The 22,610-nt window shown below is 38.7% G+C and overlaps 1 protein-coding gene across 5 annotated transcripts in view; it reads right to left on the bottom strand.

Moving 5' to 3' along the window:
* Positions 1–22,610, bottom strand: part of DERA (deoxyribose-phosphate aldolase) — a 132,757-nt gene that overhangs the window by 61,495 nt on the left and 48,652 nt on the right. For all 5 annotated transcript variants that reach the window (XR_002825767.1, XR_002825770.1, XR_002825769.1 and 2 more), the window contains exon 6: positions 6,418–6,546. Coding sequence is in view for 1 of the 5 variants with exons in the window: in XM_023741598.1 (XP_023597366.1) it covers positions 6,418–6,546 (129 nt within the window). In the remaining 4 variants the exon portion in view is untranslated. The remainder of the gene's footprint in view (positions 1–6,417; positions 6,547–22,610) is intronic.

Below are 22,610 nucleotides of genomic sequence, written 5' to 3'. Positions count from 1 at the left end.
CTGATGAAGAATGCATGAAGGCATCCAAGACATTAGTGCAGGTTTATCTCGATGACTTAAATACAAACCTTTACGGAGAAGCGGGACAATTTCATTCTTACATGAGAATAAAGTTTACAGATTGAGGGAAGACAAATTTTACTCATGTAGGCATGTATGAATCCATAACAGAAGATAAAATACAATGCATATTTCCCAATGTTTAAACTGCTTTACACATATTCCTAACTTTAATGATCACAAACTACACAACAGAATGCTCAATTTCATCCTTAAGAGACTCAAAAACCCTTGGCATACAACAATGATTCAAGAAAGACTTGATTCATTATCTTTACTGTGTATGGAAGTAGATTCTGTCTGGCAGCTTAACTGTGGTGAAATCATTGAAGAATTTGTAAGAGCGAAGAATAGAAAGAAATGTTTTTAATTATAACATGTTAGCGATAAAAGATCTATCTAAAAATAAAACACAGTAATTTGTGGTAATATTTGTTTTCTGATCATTACATTTTTCTTTATGATTTCTTTTCATTTGTTCATTTATAACTATAACATTCATTATGCAACAAGCATCAAAATTGAAGTATGAGCCGTTTAAAGCAAAATTGGTGAAAGTCAATTTCTTGTTGTGGGAGATCAACAGAAATTTTACACTGATTATTGAAACAGCTAAGTTCACTAACTCATTTTCTTTGTTGTAGAATATGTGGAATATTCTTTTTGTAGCAAAAATCTTAGCACTCCACATCCACGAAAAATTTTATAATCCATCCACGGACAAGGACTAGAAGGCAGAAGGGGACAGGAAAGCTAGTGATAGGGAACCCAAGGTTTAGTAAGGACAGTGTTGACATGTCGTGGTATTGTTAACCATTGTCATAGGGCAATATGTATACTGACTGTTTAATGAGAAATTATTTTGTTCTGTAAACCTTCATCTAAAGTGAGAATAGCAGCACAACTGGAAGAACGTAATCGATGTCGCTGAATTGTACATGTAGAAATTTTTGAAATGGTGTATGTTTGGCTACGTATATTTTCACCAAAAAAAAAAAGGTCCTTCAAGGTTGAGAAGGGAGAGTGTTAACATGTCATGGGGTTGTTAACCAATGCCATAAGACAATATGTGTACTGACTGTTTAATGAGAAACTATTTGTTCTGTAAACCTTCACCTAAAAGTACAATAAAAAAATAAAAATTTTTATAATCCAGTTCATCTCATTCCGCTAAAATGGCATACTTCACTTTTGTGTTCAATCACTAATATTGCAGTTGAATCTAAAAAGGAGTTACATCATGGATTGCTAAGATGCACGCACGCACACGCACACACACACACAAATATATGTTATTGTTGTCGGTAGGTGCCATTGAGTCAGTTCCAACTCATAGCAACCCTACGTACAATAGAACGAAACACTGCCCGGTCCTGCCCCATCCTCACAATCGTTAGGCTTGAGCTCACTGTTGCAGCCACAGTGTCAATCCATCTCATTCAAGGTCTTTCTCCTTTTCCCTGACCCTCTACTTTACCAAGCATGATGTCCTTCTCCAGGGACCGGTCCCTCCTGATAACATACACACACACACATATATAACTCACATACCCTGTTCGAATGTGTGAATAAACAGAGGAGGGGACACCACAGACTATTAGGTTTAGGGCCTCATATGCCTTAATCCGGCCCTGTATGTAGAAGAACGCAAAAGTAATACTACAAAGGACTGGTGAGGGTGTAAACAGAACTGTTGTAAAAGTCTTACATTTGTGATGTGTAAAGTGGAACAATATTAATTCTAAGTAGACTATGGTAAATTAAGGATGCATATTGGAATCTCTAGAGCAATTACTTAAAAACTCCAGAGAGTTTGTAGATTTTAAAAGCCAAGAGAAGAAATAAAATGAAGTACTAGAAAATATTTGATGAATCCAAAAGACAGCAGGTAAAGAAGAGGAACAAAAAAATCGATGGGGACAAATAGGAACCAAATAGCAAGATGACACTCTTAAATGACAAATAGGAACCAAATAGCAAGATGACACTCTTAAATCCTACCATATTAATAATCCTACCACATTAAATATAAACGGACCAACAAAGTGGATGAACCTTGAAAACATTAAGCTAAGTGAAATAAGTGAGTCACAAAGGGACAAATATTGTATAATGCCACATCTGTGAGATATCCAGAAAAGTCAAGTATATAGAGACCAATGTTTATTAGTGGTTTCCAGAGGTGAGCAAGAGGCGGGGGGAACAGAGACTTACTGCTTAGGGGACACTGAGCTTCTGTTAAGGGTGATGAAAAATTTGGAAATGAATAATGGTGACAGTTGAACAACATGGTGAACATAATCAGTGTCACTCAATTGTACATGTAAAAAATGTTAAAATGGCAAATATTTTGTTAGATATTTATTTACCCAATAAAAATTATTGTAAATGGACAAACCACCCAAATTAAAAAGCAGACGCTGTGATAACAAATAACAGACTGCCTACAAGAGACATACTTTAAATATACAGCCACAGATGAGCTGAAAATAAACAGACAGAGTAAAGATACACCACACAAACGGGAAGCATAAGAAAGCAGGTATGGTTAGATTAACATCAGACAAAGTGGATATCCTGAAAAGGAGAAGTACCAGAGATAAAGAAGAACGCTTCATAATGATGAACGTGTTAATTCAACAGGAAAACATAATAATCCTAAAAATGTACAAGCCTAATAACAGAGCTCCAAAATACATGAAGAAAAAAGCTGACAGAACAAAGGGAATAAACAGACAAATCCACAATAATGCTTAGATATTTTAACACCCTTCTTTCAGGAATGAATACAACAAATAGACAAAAACCTAAATCTGAAAAACACTAGTAACCAACTTGACCTAAAAAATAGATTAAAAAAAAAAAAAAAAATCAATAAAAAATACCACAAAAGTAGGGAGTAATGTGATTTAGTCAGAAATTTTTAAAATTATTTTTGTTGGGAATTATTCTGTGAGGGTTACATATAAAAGTTAGAACAAGAATATACATAAACTTTTTTTTATTTTAATTCTTCAAAAAGAAAAAATCACTTCCATTATATACCTTTCTAACAGGATAGGAAATATAAACTATGGGCCAGGAAGTGTGCTATTACACTTCACAGAGATTGCATCTTGCATTTATGATAAGATCCAGCACAGTGCCTTGGGAGACAGTTGTGTTACTGCAATAAACCTGGAGCCAGAAGACCTGGATTCAAATGATGACTGTGTATATTAGCTTTGTCATCATAAGTAAATCACTTAATCTCCGTATTTTTCATCATCAGCTACAGTGCTGATATAAAGACTGTTGTTATTGTTGTTTGCCATCAAGCTGGTTCCGACTCACAGCGATCCTAGGACAGAGTATAAATGCCCCATAGGGTTTCCTAGATTGTAATCTTTACAGAAGCAGTTCAGCAGGTCTTTTTCTCCCGGGGAGCAGCTGGTGGGTTTGCACCACCAACCTTTCAGGAAGCAGCCAAGCACTTAACCATGGCATCACCAGGGCTCCTTGATGTAAAGATTAAGGGATATTATTTAAAAGTATCTGCTAAAGCACACCATAAATAAAGTTATCTTGCTCACAGTGAGACTCAATAGACACTGGTTAAATGAAGAAAAGAAATAGGTAAAGAAGAATGTGGACAGGGAGAGGCAAGCAGACAGGAAGAGACCAAGGGAAAGCCATGTTTCTAGTCACATTTTTTTTCCTCTGTGGGTAAGAGAGGGTAGGGTACAGAATGTGGGCTTCTAAACCGTGATGACCTAATACCATGTTCCTATCATGAATACTAGGTGATGGGTAGGATAAGGATGGCTGATCTCCCAGAATGAATACACTTTCATCCTAGCTTGAATCACAGAATTCTGGGCTATCAATCCCTTGCCCCGTCAAAGAGCATGAGAACAAGGCTACCTGTCTAACCTAAGACTCCAAGGGCTTTATCCAGGTTCCTAAGAGTCGCAGTAAGTCTTCTATTACTGTGGACCTTCGAAATGCCAACAGAACTGAAGAACCACTGTTCAAAGTGCTCCATTTCTAATGTAGAGCAAAATTAAAATTTATAAAAGAGACCAGATTTGCTGCTCCGACAAGAGACTGGAGGAACCTCCGAGACTATGAAGCCCGGACACCCTGCTAACTCAGAACTGAAGCCACTCCCGAAGTCCACCTTTCAGCCAAAGATTAGTCGGGCCTAGAAAACAAACAATAACACGCACGAGGAACATGCTTCTTAGTTCAATCAAGTATACAGGACCAAATGGGCGACATCTGCCCAAAAGCAAAGATGAGAAGGAAAGAAGGGACAGGAAAACTGGACGAAGGGACTCAAGGATCCCAGGGTGGAAAGGGAGAGGGGGAGACGTGCTGACACATTGTGGGGACTGCAACTATGTCACAAAACAATGTGTGTATAAAATTGTTGAATGAGAAACTACTTTGAGCTGTAAACTTTCACCTAAAACACAATAAAATTCAAAAAAAGAAAAAAACAAAAACAAAATGTTCCACTTCTCTTTATACTGAGGTTTTCAGAGAATTTGCTCTAAATGAGACAACCAGAGCAGACATTTTCTGGATACAGAAGCAGTGACTAGAGCAATAGGATGATTAACGCCTAGTGGGTTGATTTTCAGTAATGTTCCAAAGAATGATGCTAGGTCTGAGAGTATTCAAAAAGTATACAAGAGTATAAAAGTCTAGAAAGCAACAATGGATAACCCAGATTAAAGACCAGAGAAGCTACATGTCTTCATCCAAGCATGGGGCCCACAAAAGCAGGGAACCTGGAAAGTTAATACTCAAATCAAAATGTGACAGAGGTTTTAACAGACTGCTGTGGTGGCACACAGAGGATGAGAGCTAAGTGATGGGGGAGAAAGGGCAGCAGGGGAAATGTTCCTGAAAGGGGGACTACCTGTGCTGAATCCGGAAAGATATTAACGAGTTTCCTGAAGGATGCTAAGGAGTTATCTAGGCAAAAGGCATTCCAGGCAGGGACACAGCGTGTTCAAAGACTCAAAAGGTTTGGAAGATGCCATCTTTAGGGAACTGCAAGTAACTCTATGTGACCGGAGCATATGGTGTGAGGGGAAAATGATGAGACCTTAAAAAGCACAGGCAGGGGTCTTAGAAGAATCTTTTTTTTTTTTTTTTAAGTCAGGTTTGTTGTTGTTAGGTGCTGTCTAGTCAATTCCAACTCATAGTGACCCCATGTTACAAAGCAGAACTGCTCCAGAGGGTTTCCTGGGTTGTAATCTTTACAGAAGCAGATCACCAGGTCTTTCTCTTGTGGAGCTGCGGGGTAGGTTCGAACTGCCAACTCTTTGGTTAGCAACTGAGAACTATTATGCCACCAGAGCTCTCTGATGTAAAGATTAAGGGATATTATTTAAAAGTATCTGGTAAAGCAACACTACGAATAAAGTTATACTGCTCACAGCAGTAAGTCTCAATAGACACTGGTTAAATGAAGAAATGAAACAGATAAACAAGAACAGGGACAGGGAGAGGCAAGCAGACAGGAAGACACCATTCCTTTAAGTCAGGCTTAAGGAATTTATATTTTACCTTGAAGATGAGAAGCCACTGAAGGATTTTAGGCAAGCAGTACAACAACCAAATTAGCATTTTTAAAAGATTATTTTGACAACAGTATAGAGAAGAGATTGGAGGGGGACTAATGCAGAGGCAGGGAAACCAGTCAGGAGACTAGTGAAGTAATCGCTGTGAGGCTGGCCGTGGTCGAGGAGAGCAGCACTCAGAATGGAGAGAAGAGGTACTGACTTAGGAAAGAGGTAAAACTCTCAAGACTTGTTCACTGCTTTATGTGAGCTGAGAGGAAGAAGGAATCAAGCTTGACTCCCAGCTTTGAAGCTTGGACGTCTACGTGGATAGACCTGCTGTTCACGGAGACAAAGAGTAAGTCTACCGATATTCGGAAGTATAAAAAACAATGATACTGTACTAATTTGACAAAAATTAACACGAACAAAAGGAGAGGCTGCTTTAGAAAGCATGGATACATATCTCTGAGAAAAATCAAAAGCTTAAATTCACAGAAAGGAGTAAGTCAGAGTTAAAGGAATTCCTGTCTAACATATGTTGATGAATGAATAATCAAAGAACACCACAGAAGACAATTCACTTACAAGAGAGCCATCTACTGCCTTTCAAGAATAATGCAGCAACGAAACGCCAGAAGAAACATGGAAGAAAGCCAAGAGTTTCTAACCACTTCACATTGTACAAAAATATCGGACACTTCCTCCAAAAAACAACCCAAGTGGTCGGCACTTTCGGGTAACAGCCAAGTGCTTCCACTTCCTTATTCGTCCTAAAAACATCATCTGAATATAAAACACTTACCTGCCATCATCGCTATCATGCTGGCTTTGTAGACGTCAGTGAGACATCCAAGTTCTCCTGTTGCCAAGATGGTTTTGAGATGAGCCTCTCCACAGGCCTTGCGAAACTGACGAATCTCATCATAAAGGGCTGGGGAAGGAAATAATTGAAGCAGTTACAAGGCAGGCAAGTGATAACATAACTTGGCAGCCGTTTAGAGCTGGTAGAACCCATTTCAGATTTAGGAAACGTAAAACATTTGTCACCATCTAAAAATCACCCCAATTTAATATTGCCTAGAGCATTCTGTTGTAGTTCACATTCTGTTACAAGGAATGCTTAGTTTGCCACCATGGAACTGTTTCTAAGCCCTGGCCCTAGGTCCAGAGTCACAGAGCTTTTTAAATATCATTACAATGACATTCAAATTACAAATAACGTCTACCTCTCCTATAGGATGGTCACCTAGAAGAAAAAACAAATTTATCTAGCATACGCCGGTATGCCACTTTACAAACTATAAAAAAACTCAAGTCCTTATTAATTCTTCCGTTCAGTGCTCCTGTTGGGATATAAAGCAGACCTTTCTGGAGAGTTCTGCTACTGATAAGAAAGACATGACAGCTTGTCCCAGTATCTATCTGCCAGCATGTGTGCCTACATATCTGCCTAAAACGTGTTAAACCTGGCCAGGCAGTGCTGGACACATGTGTACAAAGCTATCTGTAGTGCAGTTCAGAGATGCAGCCTTTAACCTATGAAGTCTTGACTCCAGTACCACATCTGGCTCTGTAGGGCTCCATGCATCACCCTGAAAACAGCATGGATGAAAAATAATGGAAAAAAAAAAAATTTTCCAAGAAAAGTATACACACACACAAAAAATAATAATAATAAAATTGAGGGAGGAATTATTTTATATGCAAGGTAACAGAATTTTAATAAACAATTAAATATCTATTACAGTAAATTAGCATAACGAGTATTAAAATTTTGAACAATTATTTAGCACTGTCTTTTGTGGAAGACACCAGTGGATTCTGGTTCTTACCCTGCATCACGCTGGCCATCCCCATTTCCTGAACTATGGCTATTGCCACACCACCAGGTCCCAGATCAGGGCTTGTTTTACTTTCTCTGTATGCCTGTGTGTTTCTTAACAAGTAATTATATTATAGCTACATGGATAAAACTGGGCAGGAGAGAAACATTCACAGTAAGTGTGAGGAATAGGGTTAGCATTGTTTAATGCTCTAATGAAAGTTCTATAGTTCACAGGTTTACTAAAGTACATTTAAAAGACTGAAAATCAGTCTCAAGTCAGCAAACTCAATCAAAACCATAAAAGTTGTTAACAAGATGAACATGACTTGTCTTTGCAATACTAGAAAACCTGAACGTAATTCAAAGCTTGAAGTGGAAACTGAGTACAAATAAAAGCAAACTCTCCATTACAAGATGGCTGGTAAAGTTTAGAGTTTGTTACCGCCAAGAGATGGTACTCATGGAAGGTTTTTCAAGAAAGAATTGAATATTTTCTTCATAATAGGTAGTCATGAGTGCTAAAGATGATTTGAGATGCCACATCGCCTACCTTACCCTGCCCACCTTACCCATGAGAAAATCACCTTACCCATGCAGCTCATGTGATAATGTGTGAGAGAACATTATAAACAGTAAAAGACTATGCACCAATAACAGTTTATATTCTTTTAACTCAGAGAATGAATATTGGATGGAATGACATTTCTTGAGTTACTGAATCTAAAAGGAGAAAGTTGTTCTCTGAGAAGAAGTGACACGGAAACCTCCTAATCTAAAAATTCAAGAATGCTAATCCATATTTAACGTGTCATATGATTACTGACTTTCTTCTACAGTACAGTATTACCATCAAAAGCGAGCTTCAGAGCCAAACAAATTTGGATTTAATATTCAGCTCCATCACTTCCTGTGTGACCTTGGGCAAGTTATTTCTCTCAGCCTCAATTCCATCCTTAAAGGGTGGCAAATAAGATTAATCTTTAGGGTCGCTATGAGTCAGAATCGACTTGACGGCAGTGGGTTTGGTTTGGTTTTTTAATAAGGTTATTGTGAGGATTATTAGATATAATATGTAAAGTACTTTGCACACCACCTGGCATATTGTAAACACTCCAAAAATTTCTTGTTATTTAAATTCAGAATTCTAGTAAAATGAGTGTCCATTAACTGTTATGTGATAAAAGTTAAGTCTTATTTCATTGCCTGACTCAACTCTTTGTATAGCACTGAAATTTCCCTATATGGATTAGCGCTTACAATCAGTGGCCATCAGATAAGGCTAGAAAATAGTTTATTATGGCATTTGTTACAGTGAACTTTGGCCTGTATAACAAAACTCTTAAACATTGATTCCTACCATATTTATGAACAAAACCATCATCCTTTTTCTAAAGAGTACTTCCTTTGGACAGCCAGTGAATTTCTTCACTGTATTTAAAATTAACCAGAAAAAAAGATGTATTTTATGACTCAATTATCAGTCATCTGGAAGTTATGCTCTTTAATCCACGATCCAAATAGAATGAACCAAAAATGGTCGCTTAGAGCTTAACTGGATTTAACAAATATGCAACCAGTGCTTTCTCATTCTTTAATTGCCAGTTCCTCAAGTCATTTTTCTGACCTACTTAAACACAAAACAGGATCAAGTTTCTCTGAGCAAATATCTTAAAGACTTAACATTGGAGAGCTGTCATTTTCTTCTGCTACCATTCTGCCCAGTATATACCAGAACAAGTAAATCAAAAAGCATACCCAGTATGGCCCTTGTTTGTATGGGACCTGGGCTCCATCAAGCCATTGCTTCCACCTGGGACTTTGAATTTTACTGAAGTGATGCCAAGATGAAAGAATGAATAATAATTTCACATCTGAAATGTGAAGGTAACTGTCAACTACCTCATAAGTGATGTTTAAATAATGTGTAGATTTTTAAGGCCACATAAGCGACAGCCGCAGATCCAAGAGTCCAGTGCCCCAGTGGTTACCAGCCAGCAGCATGCTACCTGCCTTGCCAGTGGCAGTGGCAACAGCAGTGGGACTGTAACCAAACTTTTCCCATGGCACAAACTAGCTGTATTCTCGGCTCCCCAGCCTTCCATGCTCCTGCTTGTTTTCCAAGCCTGGCTCTCCAGGCTTCCTAACGATTCAGTGAGCTACTCTTTATCTCCTAATAAATCCCTTTCCAGCTTAACTTAATTAGAATTGGTTTTATTAGTTTTCAACTAATAACTGCAATATAACAAATATTTACTGGGAAAGTATCACACAATGGCCAACAGGGCAGGATCCTTCGACTGCCTGGGTTTGAATCCCACTAATTAGTTGTCTTGGCAGAAGTACAACCAGAATGCTCCTTAGAAGCAAGGCTGGTGAGACTACGTCTTACATACTTTGGACACGTTGTCAGGAGGGATCAGTCCCTGGAGAAGGACAACATGCTTGGTAAAGTACAGCGTCCGCGAAAAACAGCAAGACCCTCAACGTGATGGACTGACACAGTGGCTGCAACAATGGGTTCAAGCATAACAACGATTGTGAGCATGGCACAGGATCGGGCAGTGTTTCGTTCTGTGGTACCCAGGGTCTCTCTGAGTCGGAACCGACTCGATGGTACCTAACGACAACAGCAACAGCAATTAGTTGTTTGGTTTGGTGAAATTAGGTAACACTGAACCTGTATAGGGTAACACGCATAAAGCGTTAAGGACTGTTCGTAGCACACAGTTCATGTTCAAGGAATGTCAGCCTCTTGTTCTCCGGCTGGTAGTCGTGTTGCTGTTGCTCCTGTCGCTGCTGAGTGCTTCTTAAGTTCTCAGTGCAGTGGGACTCATAAAAGCGAAGAACACCGTGATTTATGTGTCTTAAAGAACATAAAATATAGTCTCTTTGGGGACTATAAGAGCCGTCTGGGCGGAAAAGTTTACCATATCACAGAGTGTTTTTTGCTGTTTTTTTTTTAAAACTCAGAGCCATGCTCCTTAGAATAGCAGAGACTTTTGGGATAAGACAGTTTTCACTTCTTGTTAGCTACGTAACTATGTAGGAATTACTTCATTTCTCTGGGACTAATTACTTAGGGAGCCTTAGTTTCCTCACCTACTTATGTGAAGATTAAATAAAATAATATATGTGGCTAGAACAAAACCGAACACTCAGTAGGCATTTAATAATTCAATATTAGTTTTTCTTACATACTTCCAAAAATGCAAAAATAATTTAAAAAAAAAAAAACTGTCCTGATGTATATTAAAGGGCAATTAGACTTTGTTGATCTTACCTGTAAGAAAATATAGGCCTCTTGACTCTACCACAGTCCATGGAAGCCACAAAGAAGCATTACCAGTGTTCTAGGTAGTTTTGAGCACCTCAACATTACAATGATTGACACCTTGAAAACTAGATAGACGATATATGCAAATCAAAAGGACTAGATGGCTAAAATGTAACCCAGTCAATTTCAAATCGTAATGTCCATTAACATACTCAACTGACACTTTCCTTTATATATAAATGAGCAAAATGATGGAAAAACTAATGGGTAGGTTTTCCCCTATGTTAGCAGGAAAAGACAGCAGTAGGATGTGGATTTATTATAATTGCTACTGGACTATATATGTGGAAAAAATTATAAGTGAAGTAATAGTTTAAGATCCTCTTTCCATAAAGTTCTTCATGAGGAATAATTGCTCAAAAGAATAAGAAATCCCTTAAGTTTTCAAAGCATCTTCCTTCATAAATGCTCAAAGTGTTTTCTACACACTATTTAAACATCCCTTGGAGGTAGTTGGCAGTCACCTCCACATTTCAGATGTGAAAAGTGAAATGTGGGAAGACGAATGACTTGCCTCAAATCTTATCACCAGTCGGTGGTAGAATAGAGACCAGAATTTAAAATTTTATTGCCTCAAACTTTTCTGCCTCTGTCCGAACATACACACGCATGCAGTGCACACACGCTAGTTAAAATGTATTCTCAAGGAAATAAACTGAAGTGCTTAGAGTAATACAATAATCAAATCCTAGAATCTAGGGGGATATCAACTCTATCTAGTTCAAACTACTCACTTTACAGATGAGCATTATAATCCTAGGACCAATTTTCTGGGGGAAAAATACTTGAGTAAAATGAAAAGCTCCAAGGTAATTCAGAAACATAAAATACTTAATTTTGTATGTTTTAATATATTAAGAATAATCTATAAATTGCTCTATTAACCTTCTAGGTGGGAACAGAACAAGAGCATTATAGGGTAGTAAAGTTCACATGTCTGAATCAGGATTTTTCAGCAGCCCTTGTTTGATCACGAATTAGCTGTGTGGCTTGGGAAAATTACTAACCCCCTCCAAGCTTCATTTTCCTTCTTAAGATTGGATAGAAGATCCTTACAATGACAGGTCAAACAATTCTCAAAATTCTGAGAAGAAATGTAAAAGTAATTATTCAAATAATTATGAAGATAATCAATTGTTTTTCCCTCAGATCCACCTTTAGTAATAAGCAGATGCAGAATGAATATAAACACTGATTTATTCTAAAAGCTTCAGCTATTATAACTAAACCAAATAGCCTATTGTGATTAATTTAGAAAGACAATTGTGACTCTACACTGTGAGCGCTCAGTCAGAGCCAGGGAGAGATGGGTACACTCAGCTGCACACTGCCAAGAAGATGGAGGGAATCTTGCAATTGGTACTTCGCCAGGGCCTAGGGAAAGTCTTGGCTAACATATCGTTAGGTCGGATGGAGTGAGGGTGGGGAGCATGGCCAAGGTAAGCTAGTGACACCCTTACCAGTGAGGATTGAGAATTCTGGGCATCGGGGAGAATTTTGGTGAGCACAGACAGAATGAGTATTATGTGGTGTTGGGCCAAGGAGACAAGGTCAAGAGATTGTTGAGCAAACAGATAAACATACTGAGGATAATGGGAGCAAGATTTCTCACTAACAGGAAAGAGGGACATAAATATGGAAAGAGGGAAATTGAAAAAAAAACATATGATGTTGGATTGTAATGGAAGTTATAGATATGAACTCACAGGTTCTAATAAAAATAGACACTGACAGACAAACAGGGAAGTAGATATAGTTGTATGTGTTTATATGTGTGTGTTGTGTTCATGTGTACATTCACATTATTTCCTAGATCTGTCCACTGAGAGGGCCTAGAAGCAATAACACCCCAGTAGCAATGAATACACCCAGTGCCTAGATCTTGATATCTAAATACCATTCTTCAAAAAACAGGGAACCAGAGCTCCTTGGAGAAATGGCTGATTCCAGGGCTGGGGAAGAGAAAGTCCAAGATAAGTCTGGAATATCTTTTAAAAGAAAGCAAAGAAGTTCCCAAAGAACTATGGGAACATGTCAAAATGACAAAGAAGCCCGTTTGAAGCAGCTCCCACTGGCCAAATCTGGGAAAATTTAAATATCAAAATTAGTACTTACAGTAATGGATTATAATTCATTGAGTAAAATAGGAACCCATGGGTTCTTACAGATATGAAGGAAGGAAGGAAGAGAGAAAGGGAGGGAGGGAGGGAGGGTAGAAGGAAGGCAGGAAGGAAAAGAGAGGAAGGTAATGATGACTAATAAGTATGAAAGAAATGATGGAATTAAAAAATCACCATTTGGCAACTATCAGAGTAATAACTGAAGAATCACCAACAGATGGTAAGACTAGTGAGCAAAAGTTGAACAAGGAATAAGATAGTAACACAGCCTCATATCTCTACTCATAATCCATATTAATTACTTATTAAAATATATTTATTACATTTTATAATGGAGAAGGAAACTCTGGTGGCATAGTGGTTAAGAGCTGCGGCTGCTAACCAAAAGGTCAGCAGTTCAAATCCAACAGGTGCTCCTTGGAAACCCTATGCGGCAGTTCTACTCTGTCCTATAGGGTCGCTATGAGTCGGGATTGACTCCACAGCCACAGGTTTGGTTTTGGTTTATAATGGAGAAACTTAACAGAGATCACCTTAGCTAAGTAACACAAGTAACATCATCAATTATGGGACAAATCAGTATCATGTGACTCCTGAAATGATGCATTGAGAAGAATGGAGCAAAAAGACTGTGGTATTCCTGCCTAAAACACATAACCTGAATCTAATCATGAAAAAACACCGGACAAACCCAAAGTAGGGTACATTCTACAAAATAACAGACCTATATTCTTCAAAGACAAAGAAAGATGGAAGACTGTTCCAGACTGAAGAAGACTAAAGAGACATGTCACAAGTACGATTGTGGACCTAACAAAGAACATTGCTGGGACAAATTGCAAAATCTGATCAAAGTGCACAGATTTAATGGTAGTCTGGCATCGATGCTATTTCCAGATTTTGATGGTGTACTACGGCTTTGTATGAGAGTGTCCTTGTTTCTAGGAAATACACACTGAAGTATTTAAAGGTCATCAGATGTAATGACTGAAGTATTTAAAGGTCATCAGGTTCAAATGGCTCATCAGATTTGCAACTTAATCTAAAATAGTCTAGAAAAAGGGAATAAGAGACAGAAAGAGAGAGACAAAGACAGCCACACAGAATGAGAACAAAAAGGCAAAAAGGAAGATGTGACAGAATTTTATAATTGGGGATCTGAGGGAAGAATAGTTCTGTGTACTATTCTTGCAACTTTTCTGTAAGTTTAAAATTACTTCAAAAATAAAAGTTAAAAAGGTATTTTTGTAATTTATTTATCATCTACGTATTTTTGCTATGTGAAAGCTTTTGAGAATAACAAGTCTGCAATTCTACGGTTTTTAAAACAAAAAAAATGTGATCATATATGGTACATATTGTTTTGTAACCTGCTTTTCCCCCTGCATATATCACAGACATCCTCCATATTAATAAATATAGGTCTGTAGCATGATTTTTAATGGCTGAAGTCTTCTATTGTATGAACATAAAAAATCTATTCAATCATTTTCCTATTATTGGATATTTAAGGCTCCAGGTTTTTTGCTTTTATAAACAATACTTCAGTAAATGTCTTTATAAGTTAAAACTTTGCATACATTGTGACCCTATTCCCTAGAGTTAATATTTTTTCTGCTCACATAGTCACATGTAATACATGTTCACAGTACAAAATTCAAGCATTACAGAAACTGAAAATTCCCTATTTAAACATAAAAAAGAAAGAACAATTCTTGCCACATACCAGAAAAATAATACTTTGTAAGGCTATTGTAAAAGATGACTGACAAATAAAAATGAAATTCAAACACCACCATTGCAAATTAGTCAGAATAATGCAAAATTTAACAAAACACATACACCAGAGAAATGGCTGGCATACTGAAGTCACATTAAAAACCTGGTAATAAATGTTTTGACTAATAACGAGGTTTCTCAGGAGTAATGAAAGTGGGTGAACTAGAAACCTAGGCTATATTACATTGTAAATGCTTAATCAATATAGCAGCACAACCAGCAGAGGAGCTGTCGCCTGTCTGTCCCCCCATACCCCTCCCACTACTGCCACACTGATGAGAAGTGGAGGTCTTAACCTCACCTTCTGCCTGTCCTTTCCAGCTAAAAAACAAGTGAAGCCGTGTCGGTGGAGCGTTCACTGACAGGAATCAGAGAGCTTAGCCGCATTGGGAAAGGTCTGTGTGCATGAGAATGTAGATCCTAGGGGGATGCGCAGGAGAGAGGGGGTCATACCGCATGTATTTTAAACAGTATCCCAAAAAGGTTGACAACTGGCTCCACCTTCCGCAACACTGCCCCCCTGACCCATGTCAGTAGGAACTTGCATGTACAGTATTTTACTTGTCTCTAAATTATCCTGTTTCCCGCCAGCTTCCACCTATAAGGAAAGTATATTCTTAACCTTGAGTCTGCTGGAATCTGTTAAGGATTCTGGAAAAGCATTGCTACAGTCATCGAAAGCTATGTTAGTAAAGCTTTCATATATACAATTATTATTTAAGAAGGAATTCAAGTGTTTAAAGACTATGCTTTCTATCTAAAAGTCATAAAGTAGATTTCTTTTTGCATTTCATGCTACTCAAAGGCACTTAAAAAGTAACTGTTAATGAACATATCTAAGCAATTATTTTTTGAGTACCGGAAAGATGTTCAACACTGCATACGAATGACCTGAAAATAACTCTTAACATAATTATATGTACAGTAAAATGCTTAGATAAAATTGTACAGCAACCTTTTACACCACAGAAGTCACAAAATGTTCAAAGAACACAGTTTTTATCCACTAAGGCAGCTAATTAATCTTGTGAGACTGAAACAGAGATGAGCTAAAACACCAGGTAGTAAAATAACCTGTAAGATAAAACACACTCATTTTTGTCAATAATATTTGAAGTTTTGAAGAATCATAGCATAAAAACAAAAACTATAAAAGCATATAGCTGCCATAAGTATCTGCAGAATTTCTCTGTTATAAACAACCTCCAAAACAGAGAAACCACAGATAATGGATTACATGATTTCTCCCCAAAGAGTGTCTATAGACTTAGAGATAGCTTTTCTAATAAGATATTATGATTAACGGCTATACCAAAGAAAGAAACAACCAATTTCTTTTCCGAGATGTTCTTTTTACCATCCATCTTGTGCAAAAAATAAGCAAATAAGAAAAAGAAATTGCCCAGATTCTGGATTTTCAGAATCCACTCGCATATGAGAGAATGTAAGAAGATCCTGTGGGTCTGACCCTAATATTTCACAAAACTCCTGATAGCCTTGAGGTACAAACTCCACAGACCCAAGTTTAGGAGAGAAGAACTCTGGGGCTGAAAAACTGAAGAGAATCAAAGGTATATGAGGCTTTGGATGCAGGAGACAAACAAGACACAATTGCTACATTGAACCTATCATGTTGGAAAAACACCAGAGAAGGTCCCAGTCACCTTGGGGTGACTCCTGGTGCTCCCCTGTGGAATGGGTCTCCACAGACTAGTAAAGCCAGCTCTGGGTCCCAAACTCAAGGAACTAGAAGATTCGTGAACAAGGCAGAATCTTGAAAATATATTAGGTGAATATATGCATCAGAGAGAGGTCATAAAAAAAGTAAAAAATGAACACCTTTGTATATTTACAGAGCATGGAATGCATTTAACTTTCAAAACTTGCTCAAAAAGATTTATGTGACGATGAACCCCCTCTGATGAATGCTTTCTCCAAAAGAACCATTTAAGGAATGCAACTTAGATGTCAACTTCAATACCACCATACAGAAATACTGTATTTCATTTACTGATCATGTGAACAATACTCACTGACAATAAAACCGCCAAAATAAAATCACAGAACACTACAGCTCTACAGGACTGTGGAAATCATTAAGTCCTAGTCCTCATTTGTACCTTATTTAAACTGAGGCAGAGAGAAGTGAAGTAATTGCCCAAGGACTGGGTATAAATTAGCAAAATTATAAAGACAAAAACTCACGTTTTTACAACATACCATCATCACCAGGAGGAGGGGGAAGGAGAAGACAAAACTGTAGTTGGCACTAGGGGCTTCAGGATGATCGATTTACATAAATTATCTAATTTAATCCCTATTATAATTCTGAGGAGCCCTGGTGGCACAGTGGTTAAAGAGCTCAGCTGCTAACCAAAGGGTCAGCGGTTCAAATCTACCAGCCGCTCCATGGGAGAAAGATGTGGCAGTCTGCTTCTAGAAAGATTTACAGCCTTGGAAACCCTATGGGGCAGTTCTACACTGTCTTATAGGGTCACTATGAGTCGGAATTGACTTGATGGCAGTAAGTTTGGGTACTATAACTCTGTGAAATAGATATCATTATCCCTATATCATATCCCACAGTATTTTCAATCGCCTTGTATGCATCAAAAGCTGGACAATGAATAAGGAAGAGCAAAGAAGAACTGATGTATCTGAATTATGTGCTGACAAAGAACACTGAATATACCAAAGACTCCCAGAACAAACAAATCTGTCTTGGAAGAAGTACGGTCAGGATGTTCCTCAGAAGTGAGGATGTCAAGACTTCATCTCACTTACTTTGGACAGATTATCAGGAGGGACGAATCCTTGGAGAAGGACATCATGCTTGGTAAAGTAGAGGATCAGGGAAAAGGAGAAAGACCCTCAATGAGATGGATTAACACGGTGGCTGCAAGCACTGTGGGCTGAAGCAGAGCAACAATTGTGAGGATGGCGGAGGACCGGGCAGTGTTTTGTTCTGTTGTAAATAGGCTGGCTATAAGTCGGAACAAACTTGATGGCACAAAACAACATCATCACCATCATCCCTCTTTTACAGAGAAGGAAAAGAAGAACAGAGAAATTAAGTAACTTGTCCAAGAGCAAAAAGATACTAATGGTAGAGCTGAGATTACAACCCAGGTCTGTCAAATGCAGACTCTGCTCTCAGCTACTCCCTGTCTAGCTGCCTTCTAACTCCACAGTGTATTCGTTCTGGGTATGTGAGGGGGTCTGACTGCAACTCCAAGATCACTAGGCTTACTTCGCAGGCTGGATGGGTGTCTCCCTCCTCCCTTATATTCCAGCATAGCGCCTCTAGCTACTATCTTCATCACAGAGCACATCCTTCCCAGAGAAAGGAGAACTTCCTTTTCCCAAGTGCTCAGAAGTACATTCACTTCCCAGCTAAACCCTCCAGAGATAACTTTATTTATCAGGCCTCCTATTATGGCTGAGTGCTCAGCTACTAACTGAAAGATCAGTGATTAAATCTACCCAGAGGCACCTCAGAAGAAATGCCTGGCAATCTGCTTCCAAAAGGTCACAGCCATTGGAAACCCTACATGCAGTTCTGCTCTGACACATGAGGTCACCTGAGTCAGAATCAACTTGATGGCACCAGGTTTGGTTTGTTTCTTTTTGGTAGATCCAGGCTAAACACACAGAAGCAAATAGGAAATACAACATGTACTAACTGATCTATATACAAATTCAACAATACTTCAATTATCCAGCACCTAAACTATGAGGGACCAAGAATCAAGTATGTGTTATGGACTGAACTGTGTCCCCCAAAAATATGTGTTGTAAATCCTAACCTCTATGCCTGAGGTTGGAGACCTAGTGGCACAGTGGTTAAGAGCTCGGCTGCTATCTGAAAAGGTTGGCAGCTTGTATCCACTAGCCACTCCTTGGAAATCCTATGGGGCAGTTCTATGCTGTCCTATAGGGTTGCTATGAGTGGGAATGGCCTTGATGGCAATGGGTTTTTATGCCTCTAGTTAAAATCACATTTGGGAATGGGTTGTCTTTGTTATGTCAACGAGACAGGATTAGAGTAGGTGTGTTCTGAGTCACTCTCTTCAAAACATAAAAGGAGCAGATTAAGGAAGCAAAGATGGGGGAAAACGGATGCCAAGCCAGGTGCAGAAGCTGAAGAGACAAGGACCTCCCTCCAGAGCCAAAAGAGAGAGAAAGCCTTCTCCTAGAGCCGACACCCTGAAATTTGGACTTCTAATTTCCTGTGAGAAAATAAACTTGTTTGTTAAAGGCACCCACTTGTGGTATTTCTGTTATAGCAGCACTGGATAACTAAGATGGTATGTTTAAAGAAAAAAAAAGAAAGATGATACAACTTAGTGCTTCTCACTGGGACACAGAGGGTGGTGGGAGGAGAGTGGGTGATATCAGAATCACCTGGAGAGCCTTTCACAGTCTAGGAGGCTAGTCCTCTCTCTCTCCAGCCCTCAATTCTCATATTTCACATACCCAGGGGAATATGCCAGGTTCTGTGAGGAAAGGGGCTGCGGCAAGAAATTTGAAAATGCTTCTCAGGTTAACTCTGAGACCCATCAACACATCTCACACCCTACCAGGTTAAAAACTGTCCCAAGTGCTAAATCAGCTGATATACATTTCTATGACCAGATGGAAAGGAGTTAGGGAAGGCTGGCAGAAAAGGACAGAATGTCAGAAAGAACTCAACATGATCTGACAGGTAAATGCTTAACAGCAAAATATCAGGCAAAATAACAATAACAAAAATGTTTAAAAAAAAAAGATGTTGCTGTCAGCTGCTGTCAAGTCAGCCCCAAACTCACGACAACCCCATGCACAAAGGGACAAAACACTGCCCAGACCGTTGTTATCCATCGGGGTTTTCAGTGGTTGATTTTTGGAAATAGATCGCCAGGCCTTTCTTCCAAGGAGCCTTTGGGTGGACTCAAACCTCCAACCTTTCAGTTAGCAGTGAAGCATGTTAACCATTTGCATCACCAGGGACTCAAAAAGAAGATACATTCGTTCAAAAAGAACAACAGCCTGGACTGTTAGCCGTGGGACAAGTCATCTCAGAGATTTCAGTAGCCCCTGAGGGCATCACCGTATTCCAGGATAATACAATCACTGATACATTTCCTTGAATGATCAAGAAAAACTTAAATGGTATTTAATACATATTATTAAAAAAGTCAGGAAAACACAAGTATTTTTATAAAAGGATTTCTCTCTAAAATGGCTCAATTCTTTGATTTTAAATCTCTACTCATGTGACACAGTGGTTAAGCTCTCAGCTGCTAACCCAAAGGTCAGCATTTCAAATGCCCCAGCCACTTTGCGGGAAAAAGATGTGGCAGTCTGCATCAGTAAAGATTTACAGCCTTGGAAACCGTGTGGGGTAGTCCTACTCTGTCCTATAGGGTAGCTATGAGTCGGAATCCACTTTCCAGCAATGGTTTACTCATGTGAAAATGACTGATGAAAAGCAACATGGTTTAGTGGGAAAACTGAATGAGTTCTGCAGTCATGCAGACTCCTGTTATGGAGCTCAGGAGATCTGCTAGTCTTTGGCATAGGGATGGAGTGACGGTTAAGGTTGTGTGTCACCTTGGCTTGGCCATGATTCTCAGCAGTCTGGCAATTATGTAATGATGTAGTTATTCTCCATTTTGTGAAATAATGTAATCACCTCCATGATATGATCTGGTATGATCAGCCAATCAGTTGTAAGGAGAGTTTCCTCAGGGGATAGGCCTGCATTCAATATATATCAACGTTCTGGCGAAGCTCGCTGGTTTTTACCAGCTCTGGATCCTGCACCTAGCTCGTCATCATCTGACCTCCAGTTCTTAGGACTTGAGCCAGCGGCTTGCCGTGTTGCCTGCTGATCTTGGGATTCCACAGCCTGTGAGCCAGCTGCCTGCCATCTTGCCTGCCCATCTTGGATTCGTCAGTCCCTACAGCTACAGGAGTCAGAAGCTTCCAGCCTGACTCTTGGCCCACGGACTTGGGACTTGCCAGCCTCTACAACCACATGAGCCATTTCCTTGAGACGAATCTCTCTCTCTCTATATATATATATACATATACACTTATGTTTCACTGGTTTTGCTTCTCTAGAGAACCCAGCCTAAGACAGATGGTAACTGAAATCTGCGAGGAGATGAGGTTTCCAAAGAAGAGCGTGCAGTGTTTGAGGAGAAGTCATGCTGGGCCAGAGCTTGAGGACCACCACAAGCCAGCAATGACAGAGAAGGAGCTTGCAAATGAAACACTGGACTAATCATAAGTATGGAGGAAACCTAAAGAATGCAGGGTCACCAGAGACATGGCAAGAGAGTATTTCCAGAAGGAGGAAACTGTCTACTGTGTCAAATGCTGCTGAGCAGTAAAGAAAGTGAAACAACGGAAGGATATCCCCTCGGCATAGCGAAACGAGAAGTCAATTAGTATCTTGGTTAGGATAGATTCAGACAATGGTTACAACAGAAAACAAATTAAAATGGGTTAAGGAAAGGAAGGTGAGACAATGAAGACAAATAAGTAATTACAACTCTTTCCAAACTTTTAGCTGAAGGAAGAAAGAAAGGGAGACTTGGCTGGGGATGAGGGGGAATTCTGGCATGCAGAAAGAGGCTGAATATATAGGAGGAAGAAAAAGGCAAATAAATGGAGTAAGGCCTCTGAAAATGTGAGGGGAGAAGGAAGCCACAGCACAGTGAGTGGATTAGACTTAGGAAGAAGGGCACCTCCATTCACTAGGAGAAAAGGATGAGGCAAAGGAAAGAAGATCTGATACAAAGAATCTAAGGGAGCTCCTTCCTGTTTGATGGAGTCTATTTTCTTTGAGAAGTAGAAGGTAAATCATCTGTTAAGAGTAAAGGAGCCTCAAGATGGGTGGAAGAGTTAGAAGTCTGAGAAGAGTAGAGATTTTAAATCATCACCAAGGAGAAATGGAGGAGAGGAATATGAGCCTCCTCCCATCACCAGCCTAAACTGTGGACGCTGGTGACCATCAGACAGGTTAGGATGCACTTGGAAAGGCTAGGTTTGAAAAATGGGATTCTTCCTACCAAGCATTTAATAAGCATGCTACATTTCTCAGCATACAAAGGAGAGGGGTTTGGATCTGAACATGTAGTAAGCTGATAGAAAAGTCAATCAATGAATTCCAAGAAATGTAATTGACGCCCATATTTTAGTAAACAGCTAATACTGAAATATGACACCGAAAGCTATAATATGTAATCAAATTGAGAATCAAATTAAGACAAAATAATGCAGTGAAAAAAGCCCTAAGTCACTGTAGGTTTCTATTTAGAATTGTATTTCTAGTATTAAATGTTCCTTTTCAATTTGTATTGGGTCAAGAGGTCATTAACACCATAAAAACAGAGTTAATAGAAAAATGTGGTATGGGACAAAGATGTGCTATTATGTTTTGCATGAATACATGTTATTGGGAAATGATCAGTTGTTAAAAACCACCACTCATAGTTCATTAAAAGATAGCCAATTACATCAAAACTTATCTCCTATTTTATTTTCCAATTAGTTGTATTCTAGAGACAAGAGGAAAAGCTATAATAAAAACTCTATTTCTGTATCTACACCTGCTTAGTAAAGGGTCATATAAGTTTTTTATCTAACTAAATCACATACAGTTTATTTCCAGATTTCTTTTAAATATTATATTTAATTTTTCCTCTTACGTTAGCCTTAAATCTTAACTGAAATTTGTGACTAAAAGCAAATAAGCAGAACTAATTTATGGGAACAAGAGAGGTCTATTAAAATAGATCTGCAATATTCCAAAAATGGCTGCAAGTGGCTAAAACACATATGAACAACAATAATAAAAGAAACACAAATTTAAACCAAAAAAGACATTTGTCACCTGGCGAGATTTTAAAAAGTTGATGAGTACTGATAAGGATGTGGGGCAATGGTAA

The sequence above is a fragment of the Trichechus manatus genome, unplaced genomic scaffold, assembly GCF_000243295.1.
Source record: "Trichechus manatus latirostris isolate Lorelei unplaced genomic scaffold, TriManLat1.0 scaffold00184, whole genome shotgun sequence".
In the NCBI taxonomy this organism is placed as follows: domain Eukaryota; kingdom Metazoa; phylum Chordata; class Mammalia; order Sirenia; family Trichechidae; genus Trichechus; species Trichechus manatus.
This window is presented reverse-complemented; position numbering and strand designations above follow the sequence as displayed.